Here is a 17,532-nt window from a genome sequence, read left to right on the forward strand (position 1 = left end):
GCTGCTACGCCCCTGATCATACTCTTTTGCTCTTTACATACATCAGCAGAGCCATACAGTGCAGTCGCACGCATTTATTTGAGACGGAACGGTGCTCGTTCGCATTGTTACATTCATAGCATGTCGTAATGTATGGCGTTCGGACGAGCTCATTAATATGACGTTGCAACATGCACTCGTCTCACCGAACGTCTCACTGACGTCTTAATTTTTTGCTATTAAATCCATTAATTTTAAGACGCAGACGAGGCGTAGACGTCACGCAGACGTCACGTAAATCACGTGTGGCAGTGAAGTGTCGAGTCAGACGTTCACGCGTGATTCACGTGTAGCAGTGAAGTTATTTATTTATTTTTTCGCTAACACGTATCAGAACACGGTCCTCACACTGCTCAGTGCAGTGTGTGTATGAGGGGTGAATTCAACAAAATTTGATGATTACTAAGCAAACTGAGAGGAGAACTAACGTGTATACGCACGCCAGCCGTCTGGCCAAACTCCCATAGTATTCAGGCGTCAGACGTAAGCTATGAGACGTTAGACGTCACGGTCATGTGTTGGAGCTGCGCTCAAAGTGCGCGGCGGCGATGGCGGCGACGTAGTTGAGAAAGTATATTTTTTTACTTTGCGTCTGGATAACGTACGTGTGGATAAACGCCTGGATAACGTACGTGTGGATAAACGTCTGGATAACGTACGCGTGGACTAACGTCTGGATAATGTATGTGTGGATAACACTAATGATATTAGCTTTATTCCTATTTTGCCCAAAGGAAGCTTTAAGGTGTAAATGTTCATAAGTTGGAGGAAGCATTACAAATCTGTCTCCTTGATTGAAGCTTGGCCATTCCTCCGGCCACCTCTGTTGAGCAAGCACCGAATTAACGGCTGACTTTTCTCCGTTCAAAGGACACACCGGCACAGGGCAATTCCAGCTGAACTAAGGCCTCCACCTCTTAATATGGAAAATAATAATAATAATAATAACAAGCCCAAAAATGCATATAAGTGGCCATGGTAACACTGCAAGTGCGCGCTTGGCTTGAAGCAGCTAAACAAATAAAACACAACAGAGTCGAGCTCGACGGTCAAAACGTGTTTATTTATTTATTTATTTTTTTAAGCGCATGTTTAGGCTACTTGGAAAAATAATGGAAAAGTGCTGCAATGGCATAAACAACCTTAAGGTTAGAACAACAAAATAAACAAATATATTGCATGGTTATACACGCTCGTTTGAGAGGTGTTGCATTAATTATTATTGGAAGACTTATTTATTTGTTCTCATGTGCTTGCATTCGATTTTTCTAATAAATTGAATTATTATATTTAAGCTTTTTATATTTTAGGTGATGTTGCTGGGCAAGTGAATTAAGAACAGTGCTCAGTCATAAAAAAAATAAAAAAAAATGTGTGTGAGTGTGAGGCGCCGGCGCGATCACTTAGCCTATATTTTCTTATAAAAGCCAGGCGCGCAGATGGCACTGGGGACGGGGGGGACATGTCCCCCCCAGATTCATAGTGACCCGATCCGTCCCCCCCTACGAACGGGGCAGAGCAAGGTGACACACAATAATAATCTACACCGGTCACTATTACTTTGTAGTCACGTTCTCACTACACGCTGTTCTGCTGTCAATAAACACACGATACCTGACGTTTACGCTCTGTGTGTGTGTGTGTGTGTGTGTGTGTGTGTGCGCGCGCGTGCGTGCTTGGCTTGCTACGACTCCTGAGTGACGCCGGGAGGGTTGCCAGGTTACAACAAAACCCACCCAATTGCTACTCAAAACAAGCCCAATCGCGTTTCAGGGGGACTGCTTCCCCAGTAAAAATCACATTTGGTGTTGCTTCAACCCGCGACATGAAAAACAGCCCGCGGAAATAGTGATGAATTAGCCCAATTCTGCGGGAAAACCCATATGGAAAACCGCGGACTTGGCAACGCGGGGTCCTATGAGGAGCTGGTAGCTGCCTCAATCGTGCCTGTAGGACTTAGAGCGGTAACCATAGTGATCATATACTATGACTGAGCTGACACCGACTGAGTCGGTGATTTCGGAATGAAGAGACAAAAAACAATCACCTCGTTTTTTAAAAAAACAAACAATGTAAGTATCCTGTGCCTGTTGACTTTCCCATATGTGGCAGGTTAGATTTTTTTGAAGGAGAATAGCTAGTTTGACAATAATGCCCTTACGAAAATGAACCATGGTTTTACTACAAATAAAACCAAAAAAATGTAGTTAAACCATGTAGTTAAACCATAGTTAAACCATGGTAACCACAAATTAACCATGGTTTTGCTACTCTAACCGATTTTAACCATGGTATTTGTGGTAAAACTGTGGTTATATGAATGGTAGTCAATTAGCCAAACATAATGGAAATAATGTTTTATCTGATCATTTAACCCATTGTACTGTATAAATTGAGTTCACTGTCATGCAAGCCACTATAAAAATAATTATAATAAGTAAATGTGTGTGGTGCAAGGTTTATGCAAACAACAAATAAAGGCCTACATAAACTTTTGACATCCTCTTATAGCAGGAAATCATGTTTTTTTTTGTTTTTTGTATGGAGCAACGGAGGATATAGATTCTTAAATTATGGGCTAGGATGAAAAAAAAAATCGTTTGAAAGATATTTCTGTAAATTGCAACAAACTTGTAATTAACACTTAAATTTCAAATGTTTAGTTATTCTTAGACATTTGAAATAGTAGTTTTAGCCATTCATTCTCAGGAATATGTTGTATTTCACATTGTTGTGAAATTCTATAGAGGTATAGAAAAATTATGAAATTATAACTTCGGCTGTTAATCGAAAGGTTGGTGGATCGTGCCCACCCAGGGACAAAGAGTGTTTAGCTTTCCTATAGCTCAAACAGTAGAGCATGGCGCTTGCAACGCCAAGGTCATAGTTTCGATTCCCAGGGAAAGCAAGAATTGACAAAATGTAAAATGTGTATCTTGAATGCAATGTAAGTCGCTTTGGATAAAAGTGTCTGCCAAATGCATAAATGTAAATGTATAACTGAAATGATAAGATTTAAAATGTTGTTTTCCTGGCCTGCAGGCAATTTCTGATGACACTAAGGCAGGGCCTAGTCAGTCAACTGAGGATCTGCAGGAGGGCAGCCACAGTAGAAAAAGACAGCATGAGGAAGGAGAGACAGAGGAAGCAGGGACGGAAGAACAACAAGGAGGGACAGTAGAATTGCAGACAGACGAAGCAGGGACAGAACAACAAGGAGGGACAGTAGAATTGCAGACAGACAAAGCAGGGACAGAACAACAAGGAGGGACAGGTGGCAACACAGAGGGAGAGGATGTTGACATGATAATGACATATACAAAGCCAAATCAACCTGACCCTAAAGTTTTGCATAAACAAGTGATGAAAGACCGGACACTGACATTCCAAAAATCATGGTATGAGAAGTATCCTTGGCTGCATGTTAGTATGGGTACAGATAGTGTTCTGTGTTTTCATTGCTCTAAGTACTTCAAGAAAGGGAAACCAGCACAAGCCAAGAGTATAGACCCAGCTTTTGTCAGTACTGGATTTAAAAACTGGAAAAAAGCTCTTGAAAAATTTTCCATGCATGAGAAATCAGAGGGTCACAACATTGCTGTTACAACTGCTGCCTATGAAAACAGGCCAGTTACTACACAGTTGAGCAGTGGAGTCAGTACACAGCAGGCAGAAAACAGAGCTAGCCTGTTAAAAATAATAGGGGGTGAGATGTTTCTGGCGAGGCAGGGATTGGCCTTTAGGGGGCATGAACATCATCAAGGTAACCTTGACCAGCTTTTAAAATACAAAGCTGAAGATGATCAACCTTTCTCTAGGTGGTTATCTGCAAAGAGGGGGGTGCACACATCTTGGGATTGTCAAAATGAGCGTATAAATTTGATGAGTTCATCGATTATCAGGACAATTGCAGATGAGATCCGGTCCCTTCCAGTGTTGCAGTATTCGATAATTATGGATGGGACAAGGGATATCTCTGGTGTTGAGCAGGAGGCGCTGTGCCTACGTTATGTTGACACTGATTTGCTGGTGCACGAAGACTTTATAGGGTTGTATGAAACAACTTCTACAACAGGTGAAAACCTTGCCAGAATCATTTTGGACGTTCTGTTGAGACTGAATTTGCCAATATCTGGCCTCAGAGGTCAAGCATATGATGGGGCTTCAAATATGTCTGGAAAGTACTCAGGTGCCCAGGCTGTTATTCAGCAAGCACAGCCACTAGCTCCATATATACATTGTGGAGCACACTGTGTTAATTTAATTACACAACAAGCTTGCTCAGCCTCCAGTGTTGTGCGAAATGCACTTGACTGGATACATGAACTTGGCACATTTTTTGGGCAGTCTGGTAAGCTGAAAGACAAGTTTAAAGCCATTGTTGCAGCTGAAGGGGAAGGGCCAGCCCTGTCCATCAGGCCTTTATGTCCCACTAGGTGGACTGTACGCTCACCTGCTATCCGTGCTGTTCTCAGCCAATATGGGATGGTACTAAATGCACTGGATGAGATGGCTGCAAGTAATTCTGGATCTGCAAGCCGGGCAGAGGGCTTACGTGTTCGACTGCAACAGGGTAATGTTGTACTGGGACTTCTCCTTGCTTTAGATGTGATCAGTGAACTAGAGGTTCTAAATGCATCTCTCCAGAAAAACACTCAGACAGTGGAGGGCATGCTCTCTGCAGTTTCTCTGGTCCAAGAAAGTTTGAAATCCAAAAGAAACACTGAACACTTTGATGCAGTCTTTAAGGATGCAGAAGACATGTGTGGCAATCTGTCTCTAGAGACCATTATTCCACCACGCACACATAGGCCCCCTAAGAGATATTCTGGGCAGGCTCCTGCATACACACCTGGATCAGCTGTGGATTTTTACAGAGTAGAGTTCTACCGTGTCCTTGACACAGTAGAGGCACAAACTACTGAAAAGTTTATGCAACCAGGCATTCAAACTTTAAAAGAACTGGAAAACTCACTCCTGACTCCCATTACAAATAACGCAGCAGTTTGTAAATATCCTGAACTGAACGAGGAAAACTTGAAAGTCCAATTAGCCATGTTTAAAAACAAGTACAAGGTCAGCACAACTGCAGATGCTGTGCATGTTTTGAGAGAAATGCCCCCTGAAGTCAGGGGCCTATTTGATCAGGTAGAGACATTAGTAAGATTGTTGATGGTGGTGCCCATATCATCTGCTGAGGCAGAGCGCAGTTTTAGTGGGTTACGCAGGTTGAAAACTTGGTTGCGATCAACCATGACACAAAAAAGACTCAATGGCATTGCTGTGTGCCATATTCACCAAGAGAGACTTGACAGACTGGACAGACAAGAAATTGCCCAGCAGTATGTTCAGGGTAATGAAAGGAGGAGAGATGTTTTTGGGTCCTTCATTAAGTAAATTTGTTTGGCTGCACTAGACGGAATTTCTCATACTCCGTATACATACTTATTTTTATTTATGTAAATATGTTGTTGTTGTTATTTTATTATTATTATTATTATTTTGCACATAGGTTCTTTGCTTTTTTTGTTCATAATGATAGCCTTTCTATGCTGAGATAAGCAAATGTTTAAATAAAACATACTTTGCTAAAGACAAATTAAGTTTTGGTGGGTGATTGGCATACTAGTAAATAACAGTCTGATCATGCATTGCTAGTGGTGATCAGGTAGGCCTTTGTTTACCTTTGTTCATTGTTGTTTATCCGTGATTCCAAATAAGAATCCCCCAATGGCTTTTAAGTGCAAAGCATTAGCCCAAATTTTGCAAAGTAACTACTTGAGCACAAGTTAAAGCCCAAATTACGCCAAATAACTAATTGAGTTTAAATCATTTGCTGACAGCTTGGTCCCCCCCAGTTACAAATTCCTATCTGCGCCCCTGTCTAGCCGTGAGCGGGAGTCACGCCTAAGCATATTGAATGAGTCTTTCCTATAGAAAATATATATACCTTTTCATTATTTACTTAAAATTACTCAAATGCTCATTCACTCATAGCAATCAAATTACGTAGATTATTGGCTGCTAGTTACTAGCGGTGGTGTCGTTGTTTTCTACTACTTCTATCTTCAGCTTCGGTCTCCACAAATGTGTACCTTTTATATCATTGGCTTATCGTGACATTTAAGTTTACTTATACTTTTACTTATAACGGCCTAATCATGGTTTCGTGTAACATAGCACATTGTTGCTTTGCTTGGAATGGCCCCATGACTTTTGCGTTACATAGAATATATCACATTATCATACTAAATTGCCTATTATTGCTTTGTCTCTTAGCATTATAGGTATATCGTTGTTATCAGGCCTACTGTTGACATCTCATAAAATCGCTATCATTGCTTTACATTGTATGGCCTCTCATTGCATTCACATTTGATGGCAATCATAACTTTTAGCTACATGGAATATTGTTGCTATAACATTAAAGGTTTAATATAATGGCCATCATGACAGGTCATCGCCATCAGGCATATCGTTGCCATCGGGCAAATCATCGTTGCCATCGGGCAAATCATCGTTGCCATCGGGCAAATCATCGTTGCCATCGGGCAAATTGTTTGCATCGGGCATATCGTTGCCATCGGCCATCAGGCATATAGTTGCCATTGGGCATAACGTTGCCATCACATCAAATGGCTTATTACCTCACATTAAATGGTTTTCATTTTTGCTTCAAATGGCATATCATGGTTCTACACAAAGGCCTGTCTTAGCTCTTCATATAATTAAAACCTGTCATGGCCACCAGGTAGTCTGTTTTACGTAACTCCAAGGTCTTCTCGAATTGGCCTATATTGACTTTTCAAGGTACAGGACCTTTGCGGTCTTTACACGTAAATCAGATTAACATAGCCTCACTCCATATCTTTATCAGTCAATGTTATTCATTATGTATGCCATTTATTTGTCATAATTTAATACTAGTACGTTACTAATGCAAACTACTGGTGGTGGTGTTTTCATACGATTAAATATCACTCGTTATGATTTCCCTATACTCACTCAGGGTCAAGTGAACGCTATCTCTATGGACTAGGCATGTGACGGTATCAAATTTTCATGTTGCGATTAATTGCTGAAGCTTTTATCACGGTATACGGTATTATCACGATATTGAAATACGTTGCAGAAAAGTGTTGTCATAGTATAACAGGTTTAAGAACTCTTTTTGTAATAACAAAAATAACTCTGAATGTTTAAATACAATAATACAATACACAAAAAATATATAAAGTAACATTTTCAAACAGATTATAATGCAAAAGAATTAGGCTATAAAGAACAACAGGAAACACTTTACAATAAGATCTCATTATTTAATGCATTAACTAAGATTGAGCAATAGCTACATTTGTTACAGAAAGTATTAGTTTTTGTTAATGTTAGTTAAGAAATACAATTGATTATTGTTAGTTTTCTCTCAGGTCCATTAAATAAGCTCTTTTGATTTTAGTAATGTTATTAAACAGTAACTAAGAAATTAACATTAACTAAGAATATTTAATACTTTATAAGTATTTTTATTGTCAATTTGGTAATAATGAATTAAAATGTTAACTAATGAAGACATATGTTTAAAACTTTTTCTGAACAATACCAAATAATCAGAACATTTCTAATAATTAGGGCATGAGGTAGTCCAGATTAAAATATAAGGTTTGAAAATAGACTTTTAAGTCTTCAAGTATTTGGTGATGAACAACATTGAGATTACAAAAAAATTATAGTCTGTTTGAAGCATATTAAAACTTAACTAACGCAGTTGCTTTGTTTGCGCGGTTTCCGTGGTAACCGCTGCATTCTGCTGTCAGAGAGTGAACGTGCACTTTCATTCAGCACATCTCCTTCACTCGTTCCGCCATGTGCTTCTCATGTACTTTGGGTTTGTTTACATCGGAGCACGTGTTCTTTTGACGCAGAATACAGCAATGTTTTGCATTTTATACGGTTGATGGGTAAAGTATTCTTAATTGCATTATAAAAAAAATTAATAATTGGTAATAAATTATTATTTACGGTATTTTGAAATGCCCACGATAACAATATCGTGCATATTCATTATCGCGATTTATCGCATTACCGAATATCGGCATAAGTCTACTATGAACCATGGTCCTCATATGCAGTCTTCTAGTATCGCAGACTAACTTGTCTTTCTGACCATAGCATCAAATCACTATTCACATCACTGGTACTCTTTTGTTAATCTTATCATAAAATCCTATATTTAAATCTTCTGTGGTAAGTATCCTATTGAGACAAACTACCCGTTACGGCGTCAGATTCTATTACTACTATTTACATCTATATGGCTTGCTTTATTCAGCATATCAGGGTATCTCGTTCATCCACTCTGTCTTCCCCTCACTATGGCATCATACATAATCTACATGGCATGTTTATACGCTGGCCTATCAGCCTACTTGGCTTTCATGCTCGACCTAATGTGGCAATGTTATGGTCTATGCGGCATTCTTGACATCCTTAAAGCTATGACATAATGATTCTTTCTGTTAATGATTAAACATTCATTAATGTCTGTGCATTCATTATCTCTTTCTCTTTAGGAACGTATTCAAAGAATCCTCCAACTGCTGCGTATTTCATTCACATTCTCAGTTCTTTTGGGGGTAGGCTCCGCCCCTGCCTTCATCTTCAGGCAGGATCTGCAAACATCTGCTACCCTCCGGATTGTACTATGGACGGGGCCTACGCCAAAGAACTTTATCATTTCTTTGATATTTACATTCATACTGTTCAATAAATTGTATTCAAACGTTTCTTTGCTTCCCGAGTCTTTCTGGTAGAAATGGGAGCGTTTAGCAGAAGTTCTACCCGGAAGACTCTAATGTATGTCATTGCTCATTTTCTAACCAATCATTACACGTCACCTGAGTATATAAGTTCTGTTCCCACCGACTATCATGTTCGCAGATACCATCGCCGGCGTTCACCCCCATCCTCCCCACCACCACCAGGTCGGTCCCTGTCCATACATCGGGGGTAGGCTCCGCCCCTGCCTTCATCCTTAGGCAGGATCTGCAAACGTCTGCTACCCTCCGGATTGTACTATGGACGGGGCCTATGCCAAAGAACTTTATCATTTGTTTGATATTTACATTCATACTGCTCAATAAATTGTATTCAAACGTTTCTTTGCTTCCCGAGTCTTTCTGGTAGAACAAACATTCTGAGTCCAGGATGACACCAAGTTTCCTAACCTCGGAGGAAACTGAGGGGAAATGATTACCCAGCTCCTTAATGAGACTACTCCTTAATTTTGGCAGACCAAATACAATTATTTCCATTTTGTCCTCATTAAGTTGGAGAATGTTATTTGATAACTTCTTAATGTCCTAGATGCATTCCAACAAAGGTTGAATGGAATCGCCAGCTTTCAATGGCAGGTACAGCTGTCTATCATCAGCATAAAAATGAAATGAATCATTGTGGTTCTTAATATCCCCCAGTGGACACATGTATAAGTTAAAAAGAAGCGGACCCAAAATAGAGCCCTGAGGAGCTCCACTACAAATAGGAGCAGAAGAGAACTTGCCTAACTCTATCGGAAAAGACCTGTCTTTAAGATACAAACTAAACCACCTCAAGGCCGTACCCTTGATACAGAATAAATGCTCTAAACACCAAATAAGAACATTATGGTTTACAGTACCTAAGATCAAGTAGGATCAATATGGCATTTTTACTGGCATCAACTGCAATTAAAATGTCATTGAACACTTTTAGCAAGGCAGCCTGAAAGCAAACCAAACCAAAACTGGGGCCAATTATAGGAAAAGCTACTTTTATAATAACATTGAGCGAGGTGGTAGTTGTCTTCATCTTATTAACCAGATCACAGACTTCCATTAAAGAGACATGCTGAAAATGATGGAAGAAAAAAGGACTAGCCTGCGAATTCTAAGACAGATCTGAGAGCTGTAAATTGAAGGATGAATGAATAGCTATGTTTAAACGTTAAAAATTTCTCACAAGATCAAGTTCAGCCAAGGGTTCCCCATGAAATTGGCAACTTGGATTAATTATTGAATTTATCGTAGAGAATAAAATCCTAGGTCTATGACAGTATGTAGTAATTAATTAGAAAAAAAAATTTTGTTCTAGCTGACTTAGCAGCACTCTGAAAATTAACCAGACACTCTTTGAAAATCTCAAATGACACCGTTAAGTAATCATGCTTCCATCTTCTCTCCTCTTTACGACAAGCCTGAGAGAATGAGCGTTATCATCTAGCCAACAAGATTTTCGCTTTGGTTGTTTTAACTTAAAAGGGGCAATAGAATCTAAAATATCAGAACAAGCTGTGTAAAAATAAGAAATTAAATCATCAGGCTCGAATGAAGACTCAGCATTCAAGACGGATATTTCAACAGCATTAGCTAAATATTTCTAGCTAAACTGAGAGGCAGTGAGTGAGTTTATAAAGTAAGAAAAAGAGTCTACAGGCTTATTCACAAAGGAAGCATTTTCAATATACAGGTGCATATCAATAAATTACAATATCATGAATTTTTTTCCATCTGTAATTTAATTCAAATAATAAACTTAAATATATTCTAGATTAGACAAAGTAAAATATTTCCTGACTTTTTTGTTTTCATTTTGATGATTACAGCTTGCTGCTCATCAAAATAAAAAAATCAGTCTCTCAAATTATTTGAATTTTTAATTTCAAGTTCTATTAAATTACCATTCTCAGGGTATAAATAATGGGTTTAGGTCAGTAATCCCAACAGCAGTCATGGGGAAGTCTGCTGACTTGACAGTTGTCCAGAAGACAATCATCAAGAACCTCTACAATGAGGGTAAGCCACAGAGGGTCATTTCTGAAAGAGCTGGCTTTTCGCAGAGTGCTGTGCCAAAGCATATTCATGGAAAGTTGACTGGAAGGAAAAAGTGTGGTAGGAAAAGGTGTACAAGTGAAAGGAATGAACACAGGTTTGAGAGGATTGTCAGGCGAAGCCGATTTAACCCCTTACCAGTCACCCCCACTTTTGGCCAGGTAGTGAAAAATGACATACCCAAAATAAAATGGTTGCTGCTAACAAGTCCTCCGGACTACACACAAAACCAAGGTATCATTTGAAAGCTGACACTTGACAGTTTACTATGAAAGACTCAGAATTACTCTAGCAATTACTAATAGAGAGATAAAAAAGCTCAAACACAATGGATATATATATATATTTTTTTTCATAATAATTGTTTATGGAAATGAAAAATGCAAAAGGCAGATACATAGAGGCCTGGAAACATAAGCAATCTAAAGCCATATGTCTAATCAATATATGTTTAAAATTTGAAGTTGATACAAGCAAAAATGAATTTTTTACAACCATTTATTTCAGTGCATGTCTAGGCACCTTTCCAAAAAGGCCACTTGGAGATGCCAAAGGGACACTTGGTAACCACCTTTTACTGTGAAGTATAAGAAGTCTATTTGATCATTTCCATACATTTTATCATTCCAATATGACAAAGCACAATTTATATACTATATCTGATATATTTTTTTTCCTCTTAAAAGTTTAGAAAAATGCAATCCAAGGATCATTTACATACAGCAATATAAAGCAATACCCACCCTGTTGTTGCCCTGATGGCACATTTACACAATCGTAAATTTTATATTCAAATTCCAAGGATCATTTACATACAGCAATATAAAGCCATACCCACTCTGTTGTTGCCCTGATGGCAGATTTACATCAGTTTACAATTTTTCTATTCAAACGCAAAGGATCATTTACACAAAGCAATTTACCATCATACCCACTCTATTGTTACCCTTATTGAACATTTACACCAGCAGCTAATGACCAAGACTGCAATCAAGACGCTAGATACAGCACTCTCCTCCGAATAATCCACATTTTCTTCATCACTGCTTCACATAAGTTCTTCCAATGCAGAAACAGGAGAAAACAACTTCTGTGCACGACACTGATCCATGGCTGGCGAACGTATTACACGCAAGATTATGCTAGCAGTGCGAGTGCTAGTGGCCAGCAGGTGTGCGTGTCCCTTGTATTTGTGTCACGTGCGCTCTTTTTCCTGGAAGCAAATTGTTACGCACACTAAACAACAATGTATTACATGCGAGATTATGCAAATCAACACATTGGCTTAATCGTTATTGCATAGGCTAACGTTACATGACAACACAATAGTTTGCCATTGCTATCTTTTTACTTTTTTCCCATTTATGTTTGCCTGTGCGTAATCACACGTCACTAAAAGCGCCTGTCCACTTTTTTTATACATATATATGTGTCCAGTTTTCATCAGACATCTTCTGGGCTGTTCTCATTCATTTACAGACACTCTACTAAATACAATGATACATTATATTTCATTGAATAAAGCGCTAGATGTGGACAGTTTCTTCAAATAAACATGACAGCGCACCCGTGAATAGTGCTTACAGGATGTAAACAATAGAAGTTATATCGATTTTTATACACGTTTGCATGCTTTTGGACAAATATTTACTATGGAAATCGTGTACTGGACTCTTCCCATGGAAAAAACGTTGATGTCACCATTATACTGCCAAACATTACAGTTCCACGACACAAAAAGTTAAGGACGCCCCCTCCCTTTTGTTGTCTTAGGAAATTGTTTACAGTCATACAGAATAACAAAAAACTACTATAAAGTTATCTTGATTGTATAATGCTTGTACAGGTTGAATCAGCATTCTTGTATCTTTCACACAACTTGATAAATTTCACTCAACTTGATCATTTTACTTGATAAAATGTATTGTAAACAAGCGATTAATGTAAACAATGTCACATGTGGGGCCGTCACCAATCCTTGAACGTAAAAGGGTTAAGAACTTAGGAGAGCTTCAAAAGGAGTAGACTGAAGCTGGAGTCAGTGCATCAAGAGCCACCACACACAGACGTCTTCAGGAAATGGGCTACAACTGTCACATTCCACGTACCAAGCCACTTCTGAACCAAAAACATCGTCAGAAGCGTCTTGCCTGGGCTAAGGAGAAAAGAACTGGACTGTTGCTCAGTGGTCCAAAGTCCTCTTTTCAGATGAAAGTAAATTTTGCATTTCATTTGGAAATCAAGGTCCCAGAGTCTGGAGGAAGAGTGGAGAGGCACAGCAACCATGTTGCTTGAAGTCCAGTGTGAAGTTTCCACAGTCAGTGATGATTTGGGCTGCCATGTCATCTGCTGGTGTTGGTCCACTGCATTTTCTGTCCACAGTCAACGCAGTCATCTACCAGGAAATTTTAGAGCAGTTCATGCTTCCTTCTGCTGACATGCTTTATGGAGATGCTGATTTCATTTTCCAGCAGGATTTGGCACCTGCCCACACTGCCAAAGGTACCAAAAGCTGGTTCAGTGACCATGGTGTTACTGTGCTTGATTGGCCAGCAAACTCGTCTGACCTGAACCCCATAGAGAATATATGGGGTATTATCAAGAGGAAGATGAAAGACACCAGACCCAACAATGCAGATGACCTGAAGGCCGCTATCAAAGCAACCTGGGCTTCCATTACACCTGAGCAGTGCCACAGGCTGATTGCCTCCATGCCACGCCACATTGATGCAGTAATTAATGCAAAAGCAGGCCCAACCAAGTATTGAGTGCATAGAAATAAACATACTTTTCAGAAGCCTGACATTTCTGTTTAAAATATTTTTTTATTGATCTTATTAAGTATTCTAATTTATTGAGATTGGTGAATTGGTGGGTTTTTGTTAAATGTGAGCCAAAATCATGACAATTAAAAGAACCAAAGACTTAAAGTACTTCAGTCTGTGTGCTGTAATGACTGAGACAAATCAGACACAATTATTTGTTAGTTCACCAATAGTTTTAAGCTCACTCTGGGATTTGACTGTCCCCATCCCCCGAGAAGTTCTCAGTTACAAGTTTATTGCACCGAGGAATGTGCTGCCACATTGAGAGCAGAGAAGAGACACAGGAAATCTGCATCTTCCCTGCATTTTCCACACAGAACAAAGACGTTACTGCATTAATTCTATAAATGAACAGGCATATTCCCAGGAAATGGTATCTATTATTACTGTGTTGTATTGCAGTCATTGCAATAGGTAACTTTAATCATGCCATGTTTAGTGTCTATACGTTCATAGCGGGAAGATTTAAATGCTTGTGTATGTGGTATGTCCATACCTGTGCAACACATCAGTATTACAAGAATCTTTAATAGTTCTTATTCAAGAACTCAGCTTGTTAATCTTTCTGGGTTGTAAAAGCCCTGACAGGAGGGGTGTTGTCACCCGGAATTACAACATCTTTATTGGTCCGGTCAACAACTGAGAGGTGTAACTTTGACCAGAGGTTAAAAGCCAGCGAAAAATGCCACTCCCTCTCTTTTCCTTGCGTTTGGACAACTAAACACCACCCTAGGCCTACAACCCAGCCATGTGCTCAACATAGAAAACATAGAAAAGACTGGCAACAACTTCGGACTGAATCCTCAAGATCTCTCCTCAGATGGCAGAGCCGATGCTCCTCAGCCTAAAGGCATCTTGCAAGTATCGTACATTTGAACACTAAATAGCATTTTAGTATTAATTTGTAAGACTTACCTTTGCTATGGCTGAAGAAACTGATGATTCCTTTCCCGATCGTCTTTGACTTTTTCCTATAGCTCTAGTAACAGTATCTCCTCCGGTTCAACTATATCATTACTCATTCTTACCTACAATACGTATGTGTGTGACCTTTGTTGTATGTTATGTGTTTGTTAGTTTAGTTCTGTGTTTGTGAGTTAGTTAATAAAGATTGTGCACAATACATGTTTGGTTCTGACTCCGTCTGCCGATAAATTGCCTCTGAAGTGATTTAGATCCCGAACCTATGCTCTAAGTAGCACGGTGCAATAAGAATTTTATTTTTCCATAACCTGGAAATGAACATTTCTTAGGATTATTAAACAATCAACACTAAGTGTTCCCTGGACAACAGGTTAATTGATTGTAATATTAAGATTAATGTAGCTATATCCAGTAAATCTGATTAACAGATTTACATATTCATAATTAATCATAATTAATAAATCATATTGAGTTATGAATAATTATTAATATTTCCCCTTTGAGTTAATTCGCTACAGTGCATTGAATTTATTTAATACACGAGTTCCACAATTTGAGTTGAATTAATGAAATGATTGAACTTTTCCACAACATTCTAATTTATTGAGATGCACCTGTATACATTATCTACAGGGGTACCATATGACATAAGATCAAGGAGTATGACCAAGGACACATGTTGGTTGATTCATATATTGAGTAAAACCAAATTAATCCAAGACATTACAAAACTCAGCAACCAAGAGACGTCTGGGGCAGGAAACATGTACATTAAAATCACCCAATAATAACATACAACCAAACAAAGAAGTTAAAAATTCAGAAAAGCTACTTATAAAATCACTGTCCAAGTTAGGTGGCCTATAGATGAGAGCACAGAACAGTGCAGAGGAGGCAGACTGTAATGCTACACACTGTACCTCAAACGACAAGTAGCTCAGAACAGAAACTGTGTGTATTTTAAGTGATTGATTAAAAACCATAGCAACACCACCACCCCTACTAACAGAACGTGGGGTACTACTAAAGCAACAGTTCGATGGACAAAGTTCCTCGAAAACTGACAACTCACCAGCACCGGCCCAGGTCTCTGTCAGGAATAAAATATCCAAGCCACGTCTGGTAAAAAAAGTCATTTTAAATAAAAGTTTTATTTCATATGGACCGAGCATTAACTAGTGTTAGTGTGCTGACATATATCACAACTGCTCCTTTGGCGGCATTCCTTTTGAGAAGCAACCCAGAAGCAGGGTTGGAGACCTCTGCATAATTCTCACATATGGTGATAGATACAACATAGCAAATCTCAACTGCGTGAAAGAAATCGGATGTGTTTCAGTAGGATCCGTGGCCATACATTAGGTCTTAAAGGGACAGCAGCCTATTACAGTAAACCTGCTGCTGTCTGTCAAACAACAAAAGATAAAGAGAAATTAACTCACTGCTCTTGACTGATTACCATTTGTACCTTTATTATGAATCAATGCATATTTAATTCATGTTAACACTCGGGGTGGCAGTCGCGCCGGCGATACCACCACAGTTTTTTTTTCTTACCAGTGCGAAAAGAGACTCAAAATACTCCAATTTTGGACATACAAATAAGAGATATACATTATTAACTCCCTCGGGTCGGCGGTCACGGCGGCGTGATCACCGCGTTTTTTTTCTAACCAGTGTGAAAGAGACTCAAAATACTCTGTCAATGTTGCACATACAATTAAGAGCTATACACCATTTTAATCTGTGGAATATCTTCTTTTATTTGTGTACACTCAGAGTAAAAACAAATGTTGTGCTTTTTGTAAAATAAAGAAAACTAACATGATGCGTGATCTCTCGTCTCCCTCTGAATGAAGTCCAATCTGATAGTTCTCAGAAAATGAACTGTAACTTAGTGAATAATAATGACAAAAAAATTAGACTTATGTCTAAAGAAACGTTGAAATGTCAGGTTTTAAATCGTGTAAGTCAAATCGAAAACAAACCTTCTATGTTTATGTAATCTGTATGAAAAAAGAGCCATGTCAGAAGTCCGTGATTCAGCTCATTATCCGCTAATGCGGCCACGCCCACGGAGTCAGCACTATTCAGAGGCAAATTCAGTCAATACATGCATTCATCGTCTCAATCGTGTATTTATTGTCTTGAAAAGTGTTTTGAATAGCCATAGTTAGCGATCTCTGGCCTCTGTTAGTTCAGTTATTTCCTGGATTGCCTATTCTTCTTTAGCATTGGCATTTGTGGACTAAAAGTGCACAGAGCGCCCTCTGGCTGCAAGTATGAATTGTAAACAAAGTATCCAGCGTTCACAGTGACGACAATAAATAATGAATAAATACTCCTCTGTATAGAAAATTGACATAAACATGAGAATCCATCAATATTTCTCCAAATGTGCATGCTTTTAAGCTAAAAGCCTTATATGAAATGCCATAGAGGTAACATAACTGTTCAGACACTTTGTATCATAGGAATGCATTATATTTTAATAATAGAATACCATTATTTAAATTGTAATAATATTTCACAGTATTGCTGTTTTTTCTGTATGTTTGATTTACATTATGATGAGCTTGAGACATGATCAACAGAGGGTTTTTTCACAGCCTACCTGTCTGAAAGAGCTCATTATTTATGCAGGTCATTAGAGCTCTTTTATGCGATTCTTTTGTCTTCTCAGGTGAGAATCACCCATTATTCATGATTATTCACACCTCCACGCATACTGTGTTTCTTGAACAAAGATGTTTTAGAAAATTGAAATCTCTCTATTGTTTTATATGAAGGAGTAGGAATGATAATTTTTACATAATTTTTAAGCAAAAACTCTAGTCTACAACCTCCAATACCCAGAAGTCTTGTGAACACAGATTTAA

The 17,532-nt window shown here is 38.6% G+C and overlaps 2 protein-coding genes across 2 annotated transcripts in view; one reads left to right on the plus strand and one right to left on the minus strand.

The window, feature by feature from the left end:
- LOC125243904 (X-linked interleukin-1 receptor accessory protein-like 2) overlaps positions 1 to 17,532 on the minus strand; it is a 567,738-nt gene that overhangs the window by 199,534 nt on the left and 350,672 nt on the right. The gene's annotated exons all lie outside the window — the stretch shown is intronic.
- Positions 1,474 to 5,917, plus strand: LOC125243898 (zinc finger MYM-type protein 1-like). Its single transcript, XM_048153763.1, has 2 exons — positions 1,474 to 2,111; positions 3,082 to 5,917. The coding sequence occupies exons 1-2, from the start codon at positions 2,064 to 2,066 to the stop codon at positions 5,434 to 5,436; spliced, it is 2,403 nt and encodes an 800-aa protein (XP_048009720.1). The 5' UTR covers positions 1,474 to 2,063; the 3' UTR covers positions 5,437 to 5,917.

Source organism: Megalobrama amblycephala, linkage group LG13 (genome assembly GCF_018812025.1).
Source record: "Megalobrama amblycephala isolate DHTTF-2021 linkage group LG13, ASM1881202v1, whole genome shotgun sequence".
In the NCBI taxonomy this organism is placed as follows: domain Eukaryota; kingdom Metazoa; phylum Chordata; class Actinopteri; order Cypriniformes; family Xenocyprididae; genus Megalobrama; species Megalobrama amblycephala.

Bases quoted from the DNA above. Each gene is read 5' to 3' on its own strand.
- LOC125243898 (XM_048153763.1), top strand. From the start codon at position 2,064: ATGAAGAGACAAAAAACAATCACCTCGTTTTTTAAAAAAACAAACAAT. The intron at 2,112-3,081 runs GTAAGTATCCTG...CCTGGCCTGCAG, and splicing joins TTTTTAAAAAAACAAACAAT to GCAATTTCTGATGACACTAA.